This window comes from Pithys albifrons, chromosome 10 (assembly GCF_047495875.1).
Source record: "Pithys albifrons albifrons isolate INPA30051 chromosome 10, PitAlb_v1, whole genome shotgun sequence".
Taxonomy (NCBI): Eukaryota; Metazoa; Chordata; class Aves; order Passeriformes; family Thamnophilidae; genus Pithys; species Pithys albifrons.
This window is the reverse complement of record NC_092467.1, coordinates 14,914,645-14,941,921: the sequence shown is the minus strand read 5'-3', so window position 1 is coordinate 14,941,921 and position 27,277 is coordinate 14,914,645. Positions and strand designations below refer to the sequence as shown.

General features: G+C 38.0%; 1 protein-coding gene across 2 annotated transcripts; it reads left to right on the top strand.

The window, feature by feature from the left end:
* SNX7 (sorting nexin 7) lies at positions 1-27,277 on the top strand. 2 transcript variants are annotated; one of them, XM_071565836.1, is made up of 9 exons: positions 7-428; positions 5,711-5,893; positions 7,692-7,802; positions 8,234-8,398; positions 9,349-9,550; positions 11,407-11,606; positions 12,857-12,943; positions 18,368-18,520; positions 26,378-27,277. In XM_071565836.1, the coding sequence occupies exons 1-9, from the start codon at positions 255-257 to the stop codon at positions 26,456-26,458; spliced, it is 1,356 nt and encodes a 451-aa protein (XP_071421937.1). In that variant the 5' UTR covers positions 7-254; the 3' UTR covers positions 26,459-27,277. The 2 variants fall into 2 exon arrangements, with proteins under 2 accessions (XP_071421938.1, XP_071421937.1); XM_071565837.1 differs by lacking the exons at positions 18,368-18,520; positions 26,378-27,277 and adding an exon at positions 17,176-18,156 and having other exon boundaries at positions 1-428.

The window sequence follows — 27,277 nt, the reverse complement described above, 5'->3', positions numbered from 1 at the left end:
CCGCCCCGGCCCGCCCCCGCAGAGGCCGCGGCTGCAGATACGCCGTCGGTGCCCGGCGGCAGGCGCAGCCGCTCCGGCAGCGCGGCCCGCCCGCCACCGCTTCCACTCCTGCGCACTGGGCGCGCCCCCCGGGCCGAGCCGGGCCGAGCCGAGCGGGGCCGGGCCGAGCCGCGGGCGGGGCAGCGGCGGGCGGCCGATCGCGGTCCCGCGGGGAGCGGCCGCGGCGGGGCCGCCGCCCGTGCTCCCAGGGCAGGATGGAGGCGGAGGGCCATGCATCGGGGCCCCCGCTCCCCGCCGGCGGGGAAGGGCCCGGGGCCGACTCGCACGCCGCTGCGGGTGCCCCCAGCACGGCCCGGGCGCCGCTGCTCGCCGCCGCCGACGTGCTGGCGCTGGACGATGAGGAGGACGACCTGGAGGTGTTCAGCAAGGTACGGCAGCGCCCTCCGCGGGTCGGGTCGTGCCACGCCGGGGGCAGCCGGGAGGGCTGGCTGGCACTTTGCCCCGGCGGGCGCCGGTCGAGCCACGACGGGACAGGACGGGACGGGACGGGGCAGCTCCGCCCCGGGCGGAGATCGCGATCGCGGCCTCTGCCCGCCTGGCCCGGAGCTGCGCTCCCCGCAGGGAAGGGCAGGGAAGGGCAGGGTTGGTCCCGCCCCGGCTTCGCTCGGCGGCCCCCGGAGCCCCGCAGGAGTTTTCGGGCACGAAACGCGCCGTTCGCTGCTTCGGACCAGCAGTGAGAGTCATGACTGCCCTTACCTTAAATGTGCCATGTAATCCGGACTCGCTATAACCTGATCATCACTTACGTTCCTCATGTACCATATACGTATTTGTAAATTAATTAAACACTCGTGTTTAGTACCTGTTGTTGTGTTTAAATATAAATAAATGTTTCCAAGTTTCAATTTGAATTTTCTTTTAAAAGATGAAGTCTTCCACATTCACATAGGTGGTTTGAGAAGTTAACATCTGTATTTTGATGAAGGGAATAAAATAAACAATATATTCCAGTCCATGTTCAGAAAGCACACAGTTAGCTAGGTATACGGGTGCCAATTTTGCCAATATTGCTGATTCTAATTAAACCAATGAAGTGTGGTATAGATACCACATATATTGTTTTTCATTTTGTACTGATTTGGTTAAGAGGAGACTTACCTCTTGCCTTCTCAGCAGTTAAAGAAGAGAACATGTCATGAATGTATTTGCCTCATCAAGGCAGCATCTAAAATATAGACATACAGAGAGCTAAGGTGGGAAAAATACATACAGGGGCTAAGGTGCTGTTCACCATCTGAGATTCATGAACTGCTGTGTGACAGGATGTTTGCCATGACAGAAATAGCAGATGCATTTCTGATTTGAAAAAGCAACAACATATATATTCAGGAGGACTCATTGTCATATATATTAAATGTGTGGGTTTTTTCATTTCTGTAGGCGAGACACATTGTTGTGATATGCAATAAGGACTTCCTTCTTAAGAGCTATGTATTTCAACTTTGACCGTAGTAGAATTCTTGAAACTCATGGCTTTTAAGGCCAGAAGGAACTAGCAGGTCATTTAATAGTCTGTATAATGAAAGAAGTCAGGCTGAATTTCACCAAGGTTATCTGTGTTTTTCTGAAGCATAACTAGTGTCTGGCCGAAGTACATGTTTCTAGGAAAGCACCCACCCTGATTTGACATGAAGAGATGAATGATTCACTGAACTGGCATCCAAAAGCAGTGCTAAAATATAATCTTAGTTGGTTGTGCTCACTTTGAATCCTTTTGCTTTTATGAGGTAAGCTTTACATGAAGGTATCTGCCTATCACTACATCATATCAAGAGTTATGGAGCTTGCTTGTCAAGAAAAATGCTTCTTGAGAATAAAAAATAAAAATAAGTGGAGTTGATACAAATTACTGCTGCTATATGGCAAGTATCTATATGTTTAAATTTCTACCTGGACTCATGACAAATATTTCTTACTCACATGAAATCTTAACTACTATTAATGCATGCTACATGAAAAGTTACTCCCTGCAAATAAGAAAAATTGTCACATTATGTGAAAATACAGCCTTCTTTCCAAAGCTTTGACACCAGCATGTTGTGTATATATAGATCAGAAATTCCTGGTTTGTTTTCAGGTGCAATTTGATGCCTGATCTTTTGTTCTGATGAAAATCTGTGAGGTTATTTGAGCTTTACACCCTATTTGTTCATGTTCCAGGTATTCAAGGGAAACTGACAGGCTAAATGTAGCTTCTGACTAAGTTTTGTAAAACTAATTTTTCCATTAACACACTATTCCAGGACTACTTTTTTTAAATTGTATCTTAATGGAGTTCCCCATGCCAGTGTCTGTAAGGCAGTGGTGTAGCATTTGCAGGTCAAGCGGGACCGCAGCAGCAGCGCAGAGCTCAGTGCCTGCCACTGCCATAAACTTCATCTTTCTCCGTTTAGTCAGTGGAATGTGCCAGCTACCAAAATGGTGAAAAATGAGATTCTTAAAAATTGTCAACCTCAATACGCTAAGTTATTACTCAAAACATAAACACTGGGGTTTTAGTTTTATTTTATGAAAATCCATAGACATTCAACCCGATAGTGTCATAAACCATTGACCTGGTATCCTGTGACATATCTCAAATATTACAGACCAGCATCTTCTTTGGCAGCTCTGATAAAGCATTTCATGATGTGATGTGCATTTCACTTTATCCTAATTTTCACTACCATTGAAAAAAGTTCTGAGTTCTTTTCAGCAGAGATAAATTCTGTGAGTTATGAATCACACAGATACAATGTTTTCAACATGTTTTCTTCCATTAGTTTTAAGGTATGGCATACTGCATGTATCACAATACCCATTCGCCTGTGCCTTCCTTGTTAAGTGATACTTAGTATTGACACAGCTTCACATGATTGCAAGCTCTGGATCCTTACTGGGAGAAAGGGATGGATGGATGAGGCATGGAGGCAACCCTGACTCAGGGGACTGTGCTCTGGGAAAGAGCCATGCTTAGGCAAACCCCCAGGCTTAATGTCTTCTACAAAGACCTGCAGTCTCAGCCGTGTGCTCTTTTTTGAGCCTGCTCCTGCTGTGTGTTTTCCTTCCTCTATGTGTTTCATAGTTTTATTGACCAGTTGCAGTCAAATGTGAGAGTGAGATAGGGTATTAGAGAAAGGAGAGCAAGAATAAGGCCCTCATACTGCCAGGAGCTTGTTGGGTCTCTTGGCCCAAACCTGTTTGTGGACTGGCACACACAGCTTTGCCAACTGCTCTGTCAGGAGTGGAAGGACTTGGAAGGAGAAGAGGTACTGCAGGTGGGTGGGGTTGGAGGAGGTGCAGGAATGGACATCTGTTTTCTGAGACAGGGCCTCAATGCTCTTTACATGGATAAAGAGTAAAAAGGTTTCACAATACAAGAGCTAGAAGAATTGTCTGTTTCTCCTGTGCCACAAAACTCCCTCTGCCCTCATCTGTATGCACAAAAAAATGCGTTCCAACCACAAAATTACAGCTGTATAGAAAATTATAATATTTTTTTAACTGTGTTTCTGTGATGACATCAGACTTACGTCACATGAACGTCACGTACGACTCTAAGTAAACCTGAAGTATCATGAGGACAATGAAAAAGATAGAGATGCTTATTTAAAGCTGTCATGCATTCATGCACATGCACGTGACTACTAGAGCTTATTAAACAAATCCAAAGACCTTCTTATTCTATGGATTTTTAATGCCCATGTTTTGTTTCACAAACCAGATATTCGTAAGCCCTTCTGCATAAAAATATTCTTTCAGAAACCTGCATGTATAGAGCAATTTTTAGTGGCAACCTAGGAGAAGGAATGAAACATTAAGACATTAATGCCCCTTGGAAAATGAGAAAATATGAACCACATTTACCTTGATCCAATTTAGGCCTTGCAGAGTCATTACTCCTCAAGTTATATGGCCATTCAAGTCCCTTACACACTCACATGCATTTTTCTTTCCCTGGAAATATCCCAATGTCTCAGAGCTTTGAATCACATGGGCTGCTCTGAACTAGCAGTCCTCATTCTTCATCTAGAGCATGGCCAGCTAGTGCTAGTGGGCTCTGAAAACAGCTTCTCTGTTTATTCACCACCACTTGGGACAGTACTGGCTGCACACCAGTACAGAAATCTTGTGTAGAAAATAAAATGACTGACAGGTGTACAAGGAAGCCAGTATATAATATTTAAAGTGTTGTCTTTAATCTTCTGTGTTGCTTTTGTCTCCCTTTTCAAAGCACTGCCTGTAAGTGATGGGAGAAAAACTGGTACATAAGTGCTTTCTGGGCATAATTCCCAGTATAAATTTCTTCTCCCTATTTGTGGGAGTACATTGATAAATCCAGAGGAGAGGGATGGCAGTAGGCAATGAGGCTTAAGGCAGGAAAAGAACAAGATAAGGTATTCCAGAGAAAGTTTTGATCCAGTTGAATTCAAAGGAAAAAAGGAATGCTCCCCCAGCTCAGCAGCATTACAGGTAGTGTGCTCTTCAATTCCATGAGAGCAGCCTTGGGATGATGCTGTGACTCCAGTTTGTGTGGACTCACACATTTCCAGTCCTGGCATTTGAAGTTTTCTCTTTAACTACCTCCCTTTCCTCCTTCTTCCATAGTCAACAAGGCACTGGAAAGATCACCTCTTTGCCACTTAGTGTAGTCTAACTATGCTTTTAGAAAACTTCCAGAAAGTAGATCAGTTTTTAAATATTTTAAGAAAGTACTTCATTGCATTGCAGATATTAAAAAAGCATACAGTATTTGATATTTAAAATACAGTGATTTATTTCAATTGCTCTAATTTATTATTTCTAATGATTAATAATTTGTTATGTTCTTTCATGGAATTAATGAATTCAATTTCTTTTCCTAGTAACTGTATCCTTCAAGATTTTAGATTAGTAGATCTCATCCAGACTTGCATCTAAGGAGGCAAATGAGATTTCTTGCTTGTTTCCAATTTACACTCCATTTCTCAGCATTTGAATGATCACCATTGAATGCACTGAGCAGAAGCAGCTGCTATGGAGACATAGAGAGCTGTGTGGAAGTGGTCAATGCTGTCAAAAAGTGGTTTTCTTCATCAGCAAAATAGTGGTTTGGCTTTTTTTTTTTAGAAATCAAGCAGCAAATTTGTACTTCATCCTTACTCACTGTTTTCCTTTTGGATAAAAAAAGATTAATTTTTATTTTAAAATACAAGCAAACTGAAATATCCAATGCCAATAAAATTATGATTCAGATTTTGTCTTGTTTTGTTTTAAATCATTGGGGTTTTATCTACCCTGTTCAGGTTATTAGAAATAATTCAAACTTCATAAGGCTTTTAACATTTTAATAAAGCTGGTAAGTATCCTGCACAATTAATGGGTGCTTGGATTCATAACTAATTTTTCCTTTCATAGGCAAGTTCTCTTTCCAGCTATGCATAACATTCTTCTCAAATGGTAGTATTTTGCTCTTTCAACAATTTTAGAATAAATCTAATTTCTTACATCCTTACTGGAGCAACTGCTGAAAAGGATAATAGATTTGCCAGGCAGTATATAATTCTTTCATCTGCTCTATATTATATCTGTTCTATCAGGTTATGTAAAAGCTTGCCATTTTAGCATCTGATACACATGCGTCTGTATACAAAGATCTATTGATGTGGATGTTCTCATGTCTTATCTGTAGGATACATCTCTGGCTGAGGTAAACTCATTCAGTCCTTCAATGCCAATATCCCCCTCATCAATGATAAACCAGTATAAATTTGAAGATGAACCAGAATTAAGAGATCTCTTCATTACAGTCGATGATCCTGAAAGCCACATTACAGCCATTGAAACATTTATTACATACAGAGTAGTCACAAAGGTAAGCATGTATTTATGGCTATAAGGGCTTACTTTGATAACATTAGCAGCATTTTCACTCTTCTTGCATACCATTCTCTGGGATATTACTCAATTTAAATTGTACTCCAATTTTGCCATGAGTTACAGACAACTAAAGCTGTATGAAACTGTGGTAGATTCTGGAAAAGAAAATCTGTAATTCTGCATACAGAGGTGCTTACATTCTTTTTGTTGAGAAAATAGTTAAGTCTTCAATGGTAAAATTAGTGCTATGTGAGAATACCATTTCCCATTGTGATGTTCAGCAGGAATATGAAACAGCAGAAAGACTGATTCAGTTTGAAAAAGCTGTGTTGGCACAAGTAGTTATGACTTTTGGATCAGTTGCAGGCTATCAGTGTTTTGTCTTGCATAAATGTTACTTGCTACAGTCTTTCAATTCCATTCTTTTCTCATTGCAGCATCCATTATCTCATGGATGTTTGTTTTCCATTTGCAGTTGCATATGATTTCTGGGGAAACTGCCACAATTCTCTAATGAAAAAGTAATATTTTGGGACAATGAAGTGTATTTTTAGTTGTCCTGAATGCAAGTTATGTACAGGAAATAAGGAAGAAAGTCAGCCTTGTGAGACAAGCCAGGCCATCTGAGATTAGCTGCAAATATTCTGCAGGCTGCATTTTGAGAATTGCACTGTTAATTTATTTTACTTTGAGTTCTTTTCAAAAGATTCATTTAAAACCAAATTTTCAAATTGGAATTATTCATCTTTAAATAAGAGGAGATATCAATTCCTCATAAAATATTTAAAGAGTAGGAAGAGAGCTATCTTCGTTAGGTTACTAGCAGTAATTTTCCCTTTATCCATGTTTCTGTAGATGAGTGAAGATTTTTTCTTCAGGCAAGTATGGAAGGGCCATAAGGTGGATTGCTTTTGCTTTATTTATCTCTTCTTTCTTATCACATTTAATTTGGAGTGCTGGTTGTTGATGATAAAGTAATAGCGTTTCTCCCACATACTTTGAAAAATTTTTATTCAACAAAAATGTTTGGATTACAAAAGTGTGTTTTGAGGTTTTTAGAATTTATTTATATCATGTTATAAATCTCTTTGCAACAATGAGTGCTAAATAGCACATATTAGTGAAAACATGGGATCTTTGTGGCTTGCCTCTAGAAGACAGAGCAGTAGTGAAGTAAATCTCATGGTCTGACAATTTTTTAACTCCGTATTTTTTGTAGACATTAAAGGTTTATTGACAAGTTCTAACAAAGGGCTACAAAACTGGAACTGATGATGGGATGCAGAATCCATCAAGCAGTTCAAGAAATGTTATTGCTGTGATATGCTGAAGTTTTCATGTTTTGAATCTGGGGATTATTGATCAGTGTCAGCAGGTCCCAAGGACATATGTCAGCAATTCGAGTTTTATTCAGAATGCTAAAAAATGGACTTTACTCACCTGTAGATTACTAACCACTTTTAAAAGAAGTGCCCTAATAGTAGTGGACATAACTGCTAAAAGGAAAATGCAACACTAGAGTAATTATGGAAATATTGTGGTATTACAATTATAAGTCACTGCATGAAGTGCAGTTTAGTGCTAACTTTTTTCCCCTGTGGAAATGTGTTTTAACTCTTCAAAGAGCTGATAATTGTACTTTAAAATAACAGCAAAGAAATAACAGGGGCAAAATAGAATCATGTATGCATTCCCTTCCAGTACTCAGTTTTCTCCAAAATGTAAAACCACATTATTCTTCTCTCTTTCTGGTATTCTAACTTGAGCCTGTTTTTTCTGCCTCTGGTGTTCAGACGTCCCGTGGTGAATTTGACTCCAGTGAATATGAAGTTCGAAGACGGTATCAGGATTTCCTTTGGTTGAAGAACAAACTTGAAGAAGCACATCCAACACTGATTATTCCGGTTTGTTTGCTAAAACAAGTTATTTTTATTTGTTTATAAGATGGCTTAAGCTTTAGACAGAGATGCTTGAGGTCTTTTTTCAGCTTCTGAAGTCTCACAAATGTTAAGACAACCTATTTTCATTATCTTTATATGTATGTGATAATTAAAAATCACGTGAAGGTATTTCTTAGTTTTTTAATTTGTGCCATTTGCAGTAATTTATGTTCTTTCTAAGTTGTATTCGTGTTCTTCTGCACTGTGTGTTACAAGGACCATGTTATTACAAGAAGTGTGTTACACTTAAGTTGAACATGATAACTTTATATAGCTTTGGGGTTTTTTCATGGTGGATTTTACAAGGTATACCTATGGGTTTTTTGTAAGTAGAATTATTACAATACCTCTAACATTATGCAAATTATACAATATGTTTCTTCTATTTTCCATAGCCGTTGCCTGAAAAATTCATAATGAGGGGCATGGTGGAACGATTTAGTGATGAATTCATTGAGACTCGAAGAAAAGCTTTACATAAATTTTTGAATCGCATTGCTGATCATCCAACTTTAACTTTTAATGAAGACTTCAAAATTTTTCTTACTGCACAAGCCTGGGTAAAATTATTTTGTTTTATCTACAGTTATGTGAAATCACATTGTGTGTTAGTAAAGTGTATCAGGAATCTCCCTGGTTCAGTGTTCTGTAGTGTTATCCTGTGGCTTGTTACAGAAGTGTCAGAAGAAAACAGGTATTTATGGAATATACACACGCAAGTTAACCTTGTCTTCTGTGGTTTTGGTAATCATGTATGTGGCTATAAATATTGTTGTACCTTCCAAAGTAATTTTTGTTACTGCATTTTGGATTTTTTGTGGCAAATTCACAGTATGTCAACTCTTCTTTCTTTTTGGTACATATATAAGCTTCCTAGATTATGAGGAAAATAGTATTTTTAATTAATTATTGTTTTGGCATGGCACTGTCTTTTTCATCTGTTTGTTGTTTCTTTTTTGAAGTTATATGGGTCTCATAAAAGAATTTCCTGTTGCATTGTTGCAAGATGTGTCCAGTTGCAAATTGGAGTTTTGTACTCAGAAAAGCCTGCCTCTGAACTTCAGCAGAGGTTATTCTAGCAACATATAAAAAGAGTTAAAAAAATAGATGGATTACTTCCTCCAGTGGGAATGTGGTCTGTTTTTCTCAATGACTTATTTCTGCAGTCATTGCCTCTGCTTTCCTGTTCAAAAAGCTAAACTGCAAACGAGCTATCTCACCCCGAGGACTGAAGGGGTAAAGGTTCTCTGCCATCTTTAACCATTCATGTGGAGTCTGATAGATGGCATTGCTTGTGTTTGCTCAGAAAGGCTTGGCTGATAAATGCACATGGCAGGTACAATTACGACACAGAACTAATAATTATAACATAAGATTTATACACTAAAAAGACACAGAGAGGTTTATGTAGTTTTGTTAAACAAGGAAAAAAAGAAAAAAAGCTCTATGTATTATTTTCAGAGAATTAAAAGTAGTACTTGAAAGTAAACAGAACTTATTCTGTCTTTAGGAACTCTCCTCACACAAGAAGCAGGGTCCTGGTTTGCTGAGCAGGATGGGACAGACCGTCAGAGCTGTAGCATCCTCAGTAAGAGGAGCAGTTAAAAATCGTCCTGGAATGTTTACAGAAATGAATGATTACATGGAAACATTTAGTCAAAAAATAAACTTACTAGATAAAATAGCTCATAGGATTTACAAGGAAGAAAGGGGTAAGTAGAAAACAAGTGTCAGTTTTATTGATTTAAGAAATTAATTGGAAAAGTAAATTAGTTTTTAATGTGCCAGGCAAAATACTCTTCCCAGCCAGGAAGAAAAAAGGGAGATATATGTTTATACTGTGGTTTTCTTAATGATTATGGTTTTGACAGATCTTCACGTTAGTTTGCATAATTGTTGAATAGAAAGACTTTTAACATGTAATTCAGCTACTTACGAGGAACACAGAAGAAAATGTGGTAAATATAGCTATCTTTTTACTTGTGCTTTTTGGAAAGCTGAATGAAATGTACAGTTTTCTGTGCAATCTCATACTGACATAATGCTCTCTAGATTCCAGATCTCTAAATATATCTTTTTTTTTGTTGCATTCTGCACCTTTTTTTTTTTTGTGTTGATCAACTAGGTTTTTATTTTTTTAATAGCTTTCCTGTTGACCATAATTTCTGTCATGGTAAGCTGTGTCTGTTAAGAGTTTTCTTCAGAAGGATAGCTTAATTTTTTCCTTAAGTAATGGTAGTTTGCACACCTACTTGGAATGCTAAGTTAGTGACTTTTCTGAGATTCTGAAATTACTGTAATCTCAGACTATGCCTGTTCCATAGAATTTCCACTAGGCAGCACTTGAGGTATTTTCTTGTCTATATAATTTGAAAAGCTGCACAGTGTTCTTCAAAAACTGAGCCTTTGTGCTTTATTGTGCACTACCAGATCTCAGCATGTCCTCACTGAATTGGAAGGATATTATAAAAGGAAAATACACATTGGTGAAAAGAGTTCCTTTTGATACTGTTCCATCCAGTGGAAATAGCTGACTGAGATCTGTAGGTTCAGGGCATGAGTACCAAATTCTGGGAAAACTTTTAAGAATTTTGACATGCTCCTAAGCACTGTAATTATATCTTCTTTCCAGATTTTCCGAACAGCACCTGTCAGAGCACTTGTGTGCAGGGCTGCACTGTTGTGGACAGGAACTGTTAATAGCATTGATTAAGACAACATTCCTGCTTGCAGCAGCTTGTCATGGGATTCTTGATTACATCTTCCATTGAGATTTTTTTCTATCTAATTAATCTCAAAGTAAACATTATACTCTTCATGCCACACAGCTGCCTTAATCTTTTCTAGAACATTATAAATTCAGTAGTGATGAAATTGCATTTTTGATACATGAGCAGTGCATGTACAGTACCCTCCTATGAACATGCAGCTTCCAGGTCATATCGAGCCTTTCCCTTTCAAATGGCACAGTGGATTCCAGATCTTCTCTCTGCTTACAGATTATCACTTAGTCTAGAGACATAAGAGAAGAAATTCGTGGGATATCCCTGTATTGAAATTAATAAAAACTTTTGAAGGAACTAACACCTGTGGAGCTGGAGTGAACTTAAGTGTTTCTTCTGAAGCTCTTGGGATGTAACAAAGCTTCTAGTTTTAATAACTGACACAGGATTTAGAATGTTACTGTTCCAAGAAGCAGAGGAATTCAGGGCAGTAGAAGCAAGTCAGAGTGACTGCTGTGGCTCTCATTGCTCTGTATGAAGACAATGTGAATTAATGCAGGTCAGTGGGTGTCTGAATACAACTGTTCAGGTCTGCCTGAGTATGTGTGTTCTTTTGAAATTACTGGGCCATTTTTCTTGATAGATTTCTCAAAACTACTTAATTACAATACATTAATTGATTTTTCATAAACAATAAACTGGAGTTTACTTCCTTGGTCATCTGAGCAAATTTAAACATTAGCCTCAGTCTCTTGCTTTGTTCACAGTAAATGAGGTTGTAATTAGTATTACTTGGACATCTATTAATGAGCGAAAGGGTAATATGTGTATATGTTCCTGTTAAGACTATTTTAATGAAATGAAGGAATATGGCCCCATCCACACGCTCTGGTCAGCATCAGAAGAAGATATAGCAGACTCCCTCAAAGGCATTGCCAGCTGCATCGACAGGTGTTGCAAGGCTACAGAGAAGCGAATGGCAGGGCTCTCAGAAAACCTGCTGCCAATTCTACATGAATACGTTCTCTACAGTGAAATTCTGATGGTAAAGTTTCTTTAAGGATTGTTTATGGCTGTATATAAAATTCAGCTTAGTCCAGTGACAAAGTCTAGGAGAGAATGATGAAAATGACTTTACATTCCCTGTATTTACTCGTTGCAGAACATGTGCAGCATAGGATAACTGTCCATTAGCAGGGAATCCATTAGTAGGAAATGGTTGGACCTGTTCCCCTTGCTAATCAGGCAAGAGATGCCCCTTTCAACTAAGAAAAGCTTGATAGTTTTGCCTGGATGGCAGCCCTTGGTAGCTGTGTTAGGGTGGCTGAGTTTGCCATCTTCAGTGGGCTCTGCATTGTAACCAAGAGGGTTTGGAAACAGCAGCTGAGAAAGACCTTTTCTGACACTGCCGAAATATGAACTCACCAAGTAACAGATAGTGTGTCGGAAAATGAGTGGAGAGGTTTTCCCTTTTCTAGGAACTATTCCTAAACTCTGTTTTCTTTTTCCAGAACAGCAGGGAACTTCATTCCCTGCACCATTATATAAGCATGTGTTGTTAGTCTTTGCCACAAGCTACTGCTCTCAGTTCCCTTTATGTATGTAGTTTTCTTACACTTGGAGAGAATGTAAAAAAATCAGACTCCAGAGCTGATACACTTGGTGCTGGTGGATAATCAACACAACTAACTGAATTCAGCATGTCGTAATTCCCACTTTGCTGCCTCCAGAAAGCAGAACATGTGTACAAACCCCTTGTTGTCTGGGTTTTGAGCAATGCCAGCTGCAGTATCTGTTCTTGAGTTACTGCTGGGAACACAGCTCCTACTGCAGTGGCTTCTGAGTAGGGGGTGAGTGTGTGTTACAGGCCATGGGCAGAGCAAGACCAAAGTTAACTGCGTCTTTGCTGGCACTGTGCAGAGCGTTGCCAGTTCATCAATAAGGCTTAGCTACCAAGAAGTTAGGAATTACTGCTGCAATGACTGCTGTTTTTTAAACAAGCTTCACTGAAAAAGGGGCCATACAAAATCTCCTGTATCTCACAGGCCTCATTATTTACATGTACATGCTGGTACATGAAGGTAGTACTGCTTTGCTTAAAGGTATGAAGAGATTACCATCCTAGCAATTGGAGGTATTCTTCCTCTCCCCCACTTCTAACCTTATTTTTCATAGTTTCTAAGTCTGTTACCCATGAGTGCTTAATTTATTAAATAGCCAAGTTGTTTGATGGCTTTCTGAAACAGATAAAATGTGGTGTAGTTTGCTTCTTTTTTTTTTCTCTTCTACATTAAGGGTGTTTTGAAAAGGAGAGACCAAATTCAAGGCGAGCTCGATTCCAAAGTTGATGCTTTAGCTAATAAAAAGACAGAAAAGGATCTGGTGAGTATATACAGAAAGCTGAAATCTTCCAGGCCTTATTCTGACTGCAAAAGACGTGCAAAAGAAGAAAGTATGTCCTCTGGAGTCGTGTGTAATAGCTGGATGGTGTCTCTGCAGTTCTTTGTAGCTGTATGTGCCAGGCCAAGGCCACCATGAGGAAGACCCAACACTTCATGGATGGGCTGCTGGAGTGAAAGGCTGGTCAGAGTGGGCAGCCACTGGGTTTTGTCAACACAGACTGGACCACAGCTTATTTTTAGCACTTCTTTTTTGCTTCCACACTTGGAGTTTAAAGAAAGTAAGACTTGCTGGAGTGCTCTTATAGCTGCTGCTTCATTGATATAGGAGAGAGAGGAGGTGGTTAGAATCAGCAAACTTGTTCATTAAATTTAAAATGAAACGTTCTGCATTTTTTCTTTCAGGTTTCTGTTTTATCTAGTTGGCCCAGATACTTTTTTTACTTCAACTATGACACTTCCTTTCATTCTAGTGAAGTCAGACTAACTGGTAGCCCATGGGGGCAGGTATCCCCCAAACCATCAGTAAGGCTCAGCGAGCCAGTTTAAAGCAACTTCAGGGATGAGTATTTGCTTTTGCAAAATTTTTGCTTGTTACACTGTCAGGCATAAATAATGTTCTTTTAGCACAGTGTTAACACCAAGTGTTACACAATGTAAATAATATATAACACTAATAACTTTTTAGTACATCACAGGAGAAAGTCCTTGACATTTTGGATAGTTTTTATTAGGGTTTTTGTAATTAGTTTTCATGTAAAGATGAACTGCTTAGTTAGTTTTTGGCACCTGAAATGCATATTTTCAGTTGATTTCTTGTCACTGAGATGAATACATAAGAATATATTACCACTATCTGATATCTCCTATGGCTATGGTATATTTTGTAACAACTTGCCCCTGTGTACTGCAGTGGGACATTAGGTAAATACCTCTGTATGGTTTTTTCCCCTGAAGTAGAAAGTCTGTTTATTATATTGTCTTATCCTTTCTCTATCTCTGTGTTCTCTAATTTGTTTCTGTTTCTTTATTTCCTTTGCTGCTTCTCCTGTCCTTTTTCCTTAGTTTAAAGTTTGAAGCTCTTATAAATTGCACAGAGGATGGTAAGTTAGAGCAGTCCCCAGGCTGGGAGTTGGATAGCAATGGCAGGTCCATTGAGTGATGCACTCCAGTTTCCTACAGCTTGTTTAGCAGTCAGTCTCATTACTGTCCACCACTGAAAAGAGAATATTGCATGGCATGACACTGTCTTTTCAGGATGTATTCCTGTTATAATCTGATGGAATCCTCAGACAGGGTACATGCACTCCCTTTTCAAGAACCACCAAATAAAAGAAGGAATATTTTTACTTTAGCATACTATTGATCAGACCATGTTGATTTGATATTGACAGTGGTTTACTCCATCACAGATGTTTGTACTTGCTTCGAATAGGATTTTGATATCAGCTTGTACAAACTTACCTTTTTTCTCTGTTTCTGTTTTCATATCTGCATTTTCAATTTTGGTAAAGTCTTTGGACAGTGTGATTACCCAGGTGTTCAGATCTTGGCTTTATCTTTCCAATCCCTCTATTTTTTACTCATTTCAGAGAGTCCTGTTTCTAAGAGCCTGATTCTCCTTGCAGGCTCACACGAGCAGTAAAACAGATGTCTGTTAGTCTAATCTGATAATAAAATTCTGTGTTCTGTAATTGAGTAGCAGCTGTATCCTGAAGATGTTTTCTTAATTAGAAGCTGAAAGCTTTTTCTATTAAGGATAGTTTGGTCACAGAGAATGCTGTATTGCTATTTTTAACCATTCAAATGACTTTTAACTGTTTTCCTGGTTATTTTTTTACTATGTTTTAAATTTTATTGTGTGTTGAAATATTTTTCTGACACTTCAGACTGATTTCAAAATAAAAGGTGGTCATAACACAGGTACTGTTACTGGAACTGGTGTCAAACACTGAGTTTGGGTGTATTTGCACATTTCTATTCCTAAGCAGAACTTCTGTAGCTTCTAATGATTTCACAGATGTCAGATTGAACTTGTCAGTGCAATCTAGTAGCCAGAAATTTTGCTGACAATGAGTGGCATGAACTGTAATCTCATTTGAAGTACATTTCCACTGCAGATAAGGAGACAGACTGTCATTAGAGCTGATAAAAGGCTGTGAGATCTTTAGCATTGGTCATGGCAAGCATTAAATGATTTAACAAACAGGAGGTTATACAGCAGAAGAATGCAAAACATCCCCAAGGTCAGTGCAGATGAAATAGGCTGGAATTGCAAATTAAACCTTATGGGGCATTAGGCTCATTGGCTGGGAAAAAAGCATTTTCTTGAGCTGTGCTTCTGCCTCCTCACCCTTAGAAAGCTGCTTGTGGTGCTGCTAAAAACCTAAAACAATTTCTCTCACCCCAAAATTTGGTCCATGAAGGCAGGAGTTGTTCAGGGGATGGGTGGTTTGAAGACGGTGATTTTGGATGCAGGCCATGCCAGAGATATTTGGGAGGACTTTGGTACCTCTTGGTTATCTAGACCTTTCTTACCTGCAATGCTGTGGCTGTACAGTTACTGGGATATGTTGCTCCATGGCACCCATGCTCGATTCTGAAGGCTACACAGCAATGCTAGTGTATCCCTCTGTGGTTTGGATGTTTTTAACAGTTTTAGTAGTGCAGCTAGTGTTGATAATAATTCTGACAAAAGGTTGGTATAATGTGCTCTGACAGAACCAGATAAGCATTAAATGCTAACTTAAGGATTCTAGTGTTCAGGCTTGAAACTGAGTAGCAAAGAGATAAAATGCTGAATCTATTACATTCTAAATATATTTTGTGTTTTAACTCCAGGCTAAGGGATTAATTTAAAGCTGTAAGATTAATTCATGTAGCAGATAGAAATTTATGCTATTTTGCATAGTGAGACAGTGTAAAATGCTGTATCACTTACCAGGTAATTTGCCTGTTGGGCCCAGTCTCTGGCTACAGGTGACACTGTTCACATCTGGTGGCAATCTGCCCTAGCAATGTCTGGCTCCCACCTTCCTGTCCCATGGTCCTATGTCTGATTAGCACTGTGCTGTCCTTCTCTGGTGATCACTGATGTGAGATTTAATTTCTCACACTAGCAGTCTCAGTGAGATCAATGTAAGGAAATGGATTCGGAATCCTATTTAATTTGCAGGATAAATTGTAACAATTTACACCTTGTAAGTGAGGAACACAGCAGGGAGATATTTTTTGTTAAGATCAAGTCATTCTTTGATTTCTGCTGTCATAGCAGCTGAAGAGGTGGCATTTATGATTCTTTTTGGTTTTCAAAAAGTAGATATTAACGTTTTCTACTTGATACGATGACGTGTGGCATAATGCTGCCTTTACACCTCAAGTCAGACCCTTGCCTTGATACAGCACTGGGTGGTTTCTCTGGGGTTTTAGAGGGGGATATTTAAACTGCATATCCAGGCAGGTACGTAGAACAGTGTGCCTATCCACATCATGTTGTGACTACACTGTGGGAGAAATTTGTAGTTCCTAGAAAAGGCCAGACAAAAACAAGTGTAAAATAAATTACTTAGAGATCTAAAGAACGAGGTAAGGGGAAGCTGCTGGAGCCAGGACTTCTCAGTTAGAGAAATTCTTTATGTGTAGGCTAGTACATTCCCGTAGAGAATTTTTTTTTTTGCAAAAGCAGAAAATTGATTCAACTGCCTTTCCTACTCTAAATCATCTTAAAAATTACACCATTTTTGGTATTCTGTATGCATTCATTTTTTGGTGTTTGAAGGAAAAGCAATTACCATGGGACATGCTCAAAATACCAAATCCAGTTGCCTGTAATTCCTTTAAAGGAAATTCCCCCACATTTAAACTTTGAATTAAATTTTTTATTTTGAATACAGTGCTAGTAGTTGAAATTACCCTTTTTTTTAGCTTAATTGATGATCTGTCTAGGTAATTGAACTTGGACCTTTCAGTAAAGTAGAAATAATATTTTGCACTTTGTTCTTGATTAGTAACCAGTATTTCATTAATCTGGAAGTGTGCCAAAGAAAATCAGGGTAGAAATGAAGTCTAACTAAAAGCGTTTATTACAAGACGTGGAAAGCATCCATTCAGATGAAATGTTCAGTTTTACTAGCTAAGGAGGTTTTGGCTACTTTAAGAGCAAAAGGATTCTAGTATGTCAAGCTGAATGGGATCCATCTTCTGTGACCGTTTCAGGCAACGCAGCTTGGTTTGTGTCTGATGGTGGCAGCACTACCGGCTGTTGGACCGAAACACTGTGCCCCCTGCATGGTTCATGCCAGAGGATGTGCACCAAGGCTTTCCATGTCCTTGAAAATCCTGGAAGTTAATCCTGGAATCCTGAACTTGCTGTCAGTGAAAACACCAGCTCTGCAGAAAGCAGGGGTAGCTGTCCAAGTTTGCGCTGGTGTTGTATAAGGAAAAAAATTATTTGCCTGACAGCAGAATACAAGGAAGAAGAAATAATGGGACTTGAGTTGCAATGGAAGCAATACAAGGAATTAACTTCTCCTGCCTGGTGTTCCTTGCTGGTGGTGTTCCTGCCTGACCTCCCTCCTGCAGTCCCAGCAGATGAATTTGCACTGTAGCTGCAGAAGATTTGTCTTGTTCTGTGACTGGGTGCCAGCCAGAACTGACACTGCTGATTAGTAAATGACAATGGGTAACAAAATTACTAAGAGAACTAGAAACTCATTAAAGAGAGGGCCGCTGTCCACTCTTTCAAGCCATCAGCTGAGAAGTCATTTTGTGCAGCTACAGTAATTAGAAGCAAGTAGTGCCTGTAGAGTAGCCCTCAAGGTTTGGGATCCTGGATTGCTGTGAAAGAGTTTCTTGTCTGTAGAAGTCCATTGGTTTAATCTCTTTCTCTGCTTCTGTATTTCTTTTTCCCTCATATGGTTCCACCAAAAAAGATGACAATGTGATAGGCAAGAAATCAGAAAGGTTGTGCCTGTGATTTCTGCTGTCTTCTCCCCATTCTGGTTTCTCCTGAGGTTATCAAGGGTTCTCTCAGGTTTTTCCCAGTTTTTCTGGCCAAATATTATTTGTACAGATGATTCTGCTTCAGTAAAGCCGTCTATATTTTACTTTCTAGAGGCATTATTGTCAAGTGCTAGTGAAGAAGTGCCAGAGTTTGTAACTTGTCAGCCAATAAAAGTATCTTCAGGAGCACTTTAATTCTGGTCTACAGTCTCTGTTGTTAATATTTCAAAAATTATAGTGAGCTATTCACAATCATTTCCATTTATCCCTGGGGAATGATATTTTTGTGCTAAATACCAACCTTGGTTTTGCAGTTCTGTTTATCTGCACTACCATCACTTGATTTCAACATGTTTGGAAATTGTGATTTTCCTAATATTTTTTCATGTTTAAAATTAATATTTAGTTTTCAGAAGAGATTGGGAAACTTGAAGACAAAGTTGAACGTGCCAATAATGCTCTGAAAGCAGACTGGGACAGGTGGAAGCAGAACATGCAGTGTGATATGAGATCAACATTCACTAATGTCGCTGAGAACAACCTCCGTTTTTATGAAGAGGTAAAGCTCTTTCTCATAGCAATGTCATTTTTTAATTGATTATTTCAGTGAAGAAATTCATGAATTGTCTGTAAAGAGGAATTTTTCTATTTTAGATCAAGCATTTTTTAACATCAGAATCAGCTTTTGTGGGAAGAGGGAGGAAGTTTTCCTTAATGTGACACATTTCAAGCAAAATGTATTTTATTTGTGCCCAAGTGGTTGATCCTGAGTTCATCATCGACAGAGGGCACTCTTGTTTTACTAACCACAACAATTTGGAATATAGTTTTTGGTTCAATATCAGCTGCTATATTTCATTTTGGAAACATTTTGCTGTAACTGCATGAAGAAGCCCCCTGGAAGGCTCAAACCTGTGTAAATGATCCTGTATGAGGAAAACGTTTCAATGTTATTCTATCACATTTTTATTTTCAGCTCAAATGCCACGGGTAATATTCTTGGTACGAATTTCCATTTACAAGAATATATACTAAGAAGGAGAACATGAAAACATATAACAAAATACATCAAGCATTCTGTGAAGTTTCCTCATGGGGAACACGTTTTTGATTGAAAAGTGCATTTTGAAAATATCCCAGATGTCTTCAAGCTTTTTAAAGAATTTTTCCTTATTTTAGGAAAAAAACTGGAATATACTAAGCCATTTATTAATCATAAATTAGTAATTTGCAGAGGTATATGTTGATATCTGTAACTTTCAATCCTGTAGTCTGAACCTTTTATGGATTGCCCATTAGCCAATGGCAGTGCCCTGATTTTACAAATCATTTTGTAAAACTTAATTGAAAAGACAGAGCTCTTGATCATCAAGTCTAATTAATTAACATGCATTCTGTGAGATGCATGGACATTGACAATCTGTTGTTACATATTAAAATCAAAATATTTTCTGAAATCAGGCAGCAAGCTTTTGGCACCCTCTCACATTGTCTTCAGTTATTGATGGTCTCTGACTTCTATAGCAGCAATATATATGTTTAAACAGTGCTGAATATATTGGAATATTCTGTTTATGAATGATTAGCTAAAACACAAAAGTAATTATTTCATTCTTTTTCCTATCTGGAAATGTGTTTTGCTGAATGAGAAGTTTAATTCAGAATGCCAAAGCTCATACTGTACATGAAATTATAATTTAAGCCACAAACTGCAGAAAATCATTCAGCTATTTCTGTAACTGCTGGTGGTTCTTCTTAAATTGGTTTATACTGAGACATGATTTTTTGTGCTTTTCCTGAATATTGAAATCTGCATTAAATGGTTTTGCTGGTACATCTCACATTTACATTTTAGAAAAAGAACCACCTTATCTTACTGCAGGAGTTGCAATAATAACATTGTGCTAACTGTATCACTCCTTTTTTGCAACATGAGAGTTTACCAATTTCTTTCTATTTTATCAGAAAAACATTATTTTAATCTTGACATTCAAGAGAATTTGCTAAAATTAATATTTGAGTTGCGAGTTTTGATCTAAAATACACATTCATCTGAGACCTGTGGTTAATGCTGATGGTTAATTATTGGAGAAGTGATTACTGATTACTGTCAGAGGCCCTTATACGACAAACTACAGGTGTGTAATGCACTCCTGAAAGGAGCATCTGCTCCTGCTGTTTTGAAGTGAAACTTCAGGTAGAGTGTCTCAGAAACCTGAGAAGGAAAATATTATTTTTATGCTTTCAGTAGGAAACAAAATCCTACCTTAAAGGTTTGTCTCTAACTCATTAAACTTGTGCACAAACACAGTTCCTGTTACAATGTTTGTCTCTTGTTCAGTCATTACCTGCATCATTAATGTTCTTTCACATGTCTGAAGTTACTCATTCAGACTTTTGATGCACCATTTGATGCTTACTAGGCCTTTTCTTGCTGTAGAACCCACCATTTCCTGCCTTTTCTTTTTCCTAAAGCATTTTACCAGGCACCATGGGTGCCATGGATGTGATTCAGTTGCCCAGCTCTTCTGTCCATCTCCTATGAGGAATCATCTCCTGCTTTCTAACTGAGTCACTACCTGGTTCTCCTCCTTTCTACAACTTCTTCCCACCCCTCAGTTAAACTGCTATTCTTGCTTTTCCATGAGCAGTGTCCCATTCTCTTCTCTGCAGCAGAATTTTGCTCCTCGTTATTCCCCTTGCAGACTTCATTTCCCAGGTGCACAACCAAACCAGGAGTCATTCCTGGTAGAAGTCATTCTTTGCATCCTGTAAATATCTAAGAACTACAGAGTAATGAGAGACAGACATCTCCTATTTTCTGGTGGATTCTGCAGCAGAGAATCCAGTCCTTCAAGACTATAAAATTCAAGCCAATGTGATCAAATACAACATAGCAGTGTGTCAAAGCACACTAGAATTTCTAAAATGTTATTTCCTTTTTGTCAACTTCTGAGAATAGAGTATGACCTTATATTTGTTTGGGTTTTTCCTTAATTATACTTGCCTAAGGATTCTGCTGTCAAGCATCATTTAGATGTTGAGAGTATCTCATAAGAGAGTATGTCTCCCTTAAGCTGAATTAATGTTCACATTAATGAAGTGCTACTTTAAAGCGTTACATGTAATCATATTTCTCCAGATTTACTAATTCAAAATAAGTAGAGTTATTCCTATAGCTTTCCAACTTATTGACTATCTATTTTAATATACTTGAATAAGAAGTTTTCCTTTGTTTCTACATCTGTGGAATCACCAGTCTCTTTGTGTCTCTGAATGCTATGGTAACAAAGAGAACAAATGAAACCCCAGTGCTGCAAATTTACAGGGTGCTCCTGTGCAGGCCTATGAAAATGAAGGCTTTCCTGTGATAATGTACATATTTTATAATATATTTAAATATGTAATTTAGTAGCCAAGAATTACAATGACTGACCAATCATTTGGTACTCCTGTAGCTGGTCTCAAGAGTTCATAGAGTTCTCTCTTTTCTTTTCTGTTCTCTGGAAAAGAGTTGAATACATTTTAAGTCTCTCTGTATGCCACAATGGCTTAAAGCCAAAAAAAAGAAAAACAACTTGAAATAATAAAAATAACTGTAAATGCATTGCTAAAGTAGGAAGAATTTTCTGAAACAATATGAAAAGATTTTAATTTTTCAAAGTTCAGTACTTCTATTTCTGAAATGAATAGCATTGATTTATTTGCCTCACAGACAAATGTTCTTGAATGCAGCATGAATGAACACTACACCACTTATTTTATTCCTTTTCCTCATGCCTTAGGCATGACACTGTGGTCTGACACCTTAGTCCAGAAGAGGTTTCTGCCAAACAGCTGGAATCACAAACTGTCCACAGGGTGGAGCTTACCAGCTGAGAAAGCTGATTGTCACCATGAGTATTTTCATTAATTTAGGTATACATACTCTAATGATGCAGCATTACTAAAACCAAAGCAGGATGCTAAGTTGGTGGGGAGGCTGATAGTATTAATTAGGTGGCATGTCTGAAATGTTCCTGGTGCAAACCAGCGAAATAAACTGGGCAATGCTGAACTCTGGTTTCAAAGAGCAAAGGCAATTAAACATATGCTAAATTTTTCCTTTTTTCTTGTGTGTTTACTGCAGTCTCTAGGACATTTACAGCATCAAAGAAGAAATAGTTCAATTTTTCTCATCAAAGAACTTTGTTAACCTATTCTATTCAGGAAAACCACCAGAATAAGTGTCCAGGTTTTGCAGCCCAATCCAAAGACTATGTAGACATTATGATTTCAGCAAATATACAAGTTTGGTTTTCCACTGTTTATGAGACACTCTAGTAAATGCAGAAAGATTGGTATTTTTTCCTAATGTAAGGTGATACCTTTGGCATTGAAAGAACATGTTTTTTCTTGAGCATGGATGAACCTTTGTTTTAAAGTGCAGCATCTAATTTTATTTATTTTGTGTTAAACTAATCCTGTTAAACCTTTCCAGCTTAATCAGATAAAAAGCAAAAGTTACCTTTGATATAGTCAGATTCTTGTTGGTATTGGTCTTACTCTTTTCCAAAACTATAAATTATTTCCTGATTTTCTTAACTATCTCGAGTACAACTTAGGATATTTCTGTGACCTACATTGTTGTACATAAATTGATCCAGAACATTCATTAAGGCAAAACAATACTCATTCCCCGTTACAGCAACTTCCCTCTAACTCCAAAGCCCTTATGTACCTCTCAGTCTAGTAAAAGCTGTAGAAAATAGATGAGGTTTGTTGTTTGTTGTTTGTCCTGGAGGCCTCAGTAGTGATGCATTTAACTAGTCATCTGGTTGTGTAGCAGAAAGTTAGCTGCTCATGCATGGTGATCACATCCTACCTTAGCCATGCCTGGGAATTCAGCTAACAAACCTCATGTGACTTTTGAAAGCTCCCACAGGGCTGAGCCCATCTGTGTCTGTCTTGTGCCTGTCACTTCCAAGACAGGATCCACCTTTGGACCCTCATTCATTTCAGCCATTTCAATTTCTTTTTAAATAATTTTAGGAAGACATTTTTAATTGCAGGAATGACTATTTCTATGCATTCTGCTTGTTGTTTCCTTGCACTCAGAAATTATGAAAAAATTTTCTGCCTCAGACACAAACAAGACTTCAGATTCTGCTCCAAAAATGCCATTATAAATAATATTTTTAAGGTATCTACCATGGATATCAGGGAACTGGAACAGAAACACAAATGGCATGTGACAGACTGCTTCTGCTGTCATCCTTACTACATGTTCTATTTTTGTATCTTCTTTTTAGTTATATATGCAGTTGTAATACATGGAAAACTTTTTGCTGTTTTTTTCTAAGAATGATGTTGCAGAATAGATACAAGTCCTGAAGTAGTAATCAGAATATTTTAGGTAAAATAGGCTTATTTAAGCTCTTGCTATTTCATTTTATGTACTTAGGCTTTTTTATGTCTTCCCTTGGGCTTTTACATGTAATTGGGTTATGAATTTCAATCCTGTGCAAACACATTTAATTTCCTCAGTTTGGATTTTCTTGGGTTTCTTTTTCCTTTCTGTCTCCTTTGTGAAAACTGGTTGATCCTCTATTTAGATCTCTGTTTTCAAGCTCCCAGGAGAATGGAGTAAAATCATTCTGTAATAATGTTGAAGTGCAGATCACTAACAAAATGTCATTTGTGCAGTTCATGTTTCACAATATGAAAAGCTTGAGCCTAAGGCACAGAGACCTAGTTTTGTTTTGGTATGGTTAATTATAAAACTCGTCAGCTGTAGCAGCACTGTGATGTCTGACAGAGAAATGAGCCACCTCTTATATTTTGAAAAAAATGTGTCTTGGTTATATAAACAGGGGTAAATTAAAAACTGAGTAACTTGTGTGGAAAAATGCTTTGCATCTTTGTCTGGAGACTTCAGTAGATTGTATCTCTCTGGTTAAGCAATATACTCTGATTACATTTTAACAAGTGCAGTTTGGGTCAGTGTTGCAAAGATAAGACAAAGCCATTTTTGCAGTGCAGCCAGTGCTGATATTCGTATTTTAACTCATATTACTGAAATTACAGAATGAGAAAACACAGAGTTACAATGGTATAAATGAAACTGTGGTTAAGAAAAAAGATCTGTCATCAAAAGAAGACTCTTCAAGAAAAAATTATGTTTTCTTGTCCCACACCTAGAAAAGGTTTAGGAAAACAGGTGTGTGTCGCAACTTTCTAGGATGGTAAGGCAGGCTGGGCTCTACCAAAGAGAAACGGATGAGTTTGAACACCACAGTGAAGACACATTGCTAGCAGCTGCCTCACTGACATTTTGAAACCAAGATGCCACATTCCAGCTCAAGCATCCCAGATAGACTCAGCTGCCACAGTGTCACATGAAGTATGTGAGAATCTAATAATAAAACCTTAAAGGCTTTATGCAAAAGGTCAAAAAGACCTTTTAAGTCAGAAACCAGTTTCCAACACTTGCAGTTCACTGTCATGCCAGCAGTAGCTTCACTGTTTGTCCCTGATGTACCATTTCAAAATAATATTTCTCCAGAAGCAAGCAGATTTCCACATGAATCTTATCCTCTTAGCCCTCTCTTCTCACAGTAATTGAAACCTTAGATGTACTCTGAACAGCAGCATAATGTTGTGTGCAATAGCAGAAGTTAGTTGGGGCTTTTATCAGCAAAATCAGAAAAGAAAGATCAAGGCAGGAGATTCATGGTCCCCACAGCCTCAGGGACAATGTGTGAATAACGGGAATGATTTCTAACATGGCTGATAACAACCAAAAACCTATGCAAGAATAAGCTCCCACATACGTTTTCTTTGTGATTTCTTAGTTCAGTTTGCTGTTCTGACCATGCTCATTACCTTGCAGACCCGCATCTACTTTTTTATGTCTTCAGAGACAAAACCACTGCTGACTTTTGTTGTTTGCTTTTTCTTGTTACTTTTGTAACCCATAATTTTATGGGTATCCTTGATTCTGCATCCTTGTGTCATCATGAATTCTCCCACTCAGTCATCCTGTGTGTATTCTTAGTTTGCTCTTTGAGCTTACACTTTAACACTATTCGTGACTATCAGATTCTCCCACTCATCTGCTTGCACATAGATAAGCAGCTATACCAGGACTCAGGCTCTTCAATGTAATGTGATTAAATCTGCATATTTAATAGCAGAGTTTGGAAGTCATTCACAAGAAACGTCTAACAGAGTTGGGTGGCTGTAAGTTCAAGCTGTAATTTTCATGTCTCCTAAGCAATGACAGATGGATACTGGATGTTCCACTGTAGCTGGGCTTGCATAGCTTATGGCAAAAGATTTCAGTTAGGAAATTATGCTGTTGTCAGGGTACTGATTTAATTCAAAGTTCAGATAAATAGAGCGTGCTATCGAGGTTTTAATATATATTTCCTGAGAAATTTCAGAAGACTTGTTTATTGTGAATAATACAGATTCTTCATGAAAAAAACCTGTACAGTCAGTAGTAAATAAGCTGCATCGTCAAGACAATAGGAATGAATGTGTAAGTCAGACTTTTGGTAGACCATTTCCATTTCATGGGCTTTTTTTTCAACAGCACCAGAACAAGAAAATTATTGCATGAATTTGCCTGCCCTGTTCTAATGACAAACTTGAAATAGTAGAAGTCTGATGCTTTGTAGGGGTTACCTAGTGATAGCTTTTCCATGGCTTTCAACACTAATCTGTGTTTTACTATGGCTTGCAAAGCCGCCAACACTCATTGAAGCCAAATTCAACCAAAGTCATTTGGGTTTTGGTGTTTTGTGTTTTTTTTTCATTTTACTGCCTACAGTCTTGATGCTTCAAATAAAAAAAATAGTTTTTACAGTTACAAATACAAGTTTCCATGGGGAGATAAATGCCACTTGTTGTAAGGATGACAATTTCCCTATTCCCAGACCCTGCCTTTCTGGTCCCATTTCTTTCCCATTACTCAGGGGAAAAATGAATTCTGTCCTTGTTTTGGAAAAAAATGGTTTAATTTAACTTGGAAGGAAAATTGGGTATACAATAGGAATCCACAGAGATTACAAGGGAACTGTGCCTAACAATGTGCTTTCTGTTTGGAAGAGATCCTTGCCTGTTACTAAAGGAAGAGATTAAAGAGGAGCATAATTAATGTTAGCATCGTCCATGCTACAACATACAATTACAGTGCTCACACTGTGCGCTTGTCATTATGTAGAAGTGACCTTTACAGCTCACTCAGCATGTTAGCCAGCATTTTGCATATCACTGAGCTGCCTAGGAAACCATATTTTGCTCTTACCATGGTCTCACAAAAGCAGCTTGTGACAATGTGTATGTATTCTACTATTTTGTTTCCTCTCTCCATGGCTGACAGCTTGCAGAACTCTCTGCTGTGCTCACATCTATGTGTTTGGTTTTTTTTAAGTGCCTTGCTACATGGGAGTCCTTCTTAGCATCTCAAACAGTGGATCTCCACGTGGAAGAAGATTCTGAAGACAGGCCTTGAATAATATCTCTCCTTGATTTCTGCCTTTTCCATGGAGTTTCTCCCAACCAAAGTGCTTTATATGAGATCAGTTACATTATTAAATTTAACTGGTAAAATCAGTGAAATGCAGGAAACCAGCTTATTGAACACTCAGGTATTCTAGTCCTGAAATACATTTTGGAACATGCTATATATTGCTTTATATTGCTTAGCTCTGATTTTACATATTTTTATGTATTTGCATACAATTTTTTCATAAGTATTACATAATTTGGATATAAAGTATTTTAAATATGTAAAAATAGCTCAATTTTAATAAAAAATTTAATAAGGAAACTTTGTCATCATTCTGTATCCTAGTATTTAAGAATTATTTTGGTATTTTAGCATGTTTCTTATATTCTCTTTCTTGAGTAAATTCTTGTACTTGTAATATTACCTCATGTAGCTGTAAGGGCTAGGAATTTAGGGTTATATTAATAAATCTTGCTAGTCACCTGATGGTACATAAAGATGCCAAACATGTTCTGTAAGATTAGCGCTGCTTTAAAGTATTCTTATTTTCATTTTTAGTGTGCTTTATTTACATGTCTGTTAGGCATCTTCAATTTGACACTTTTTTAAAGGATAAAGAAAAAACTGGCAGTTCATAAAACACATTGTTTGTACAGTGTTGATATTAGTCAAAGCACTGATCCTACCAGCACAAAAGCTTCCATTTGGAGTTTACAGGATGAAGCTTTTTACTCCCATGGCTGACTCTCCTGTAATTCTTAACTTCTTCCCTCTTTAAGAAAATAAAAGAGAGTTTTGCATTAAAATGATTATCTGATTCAC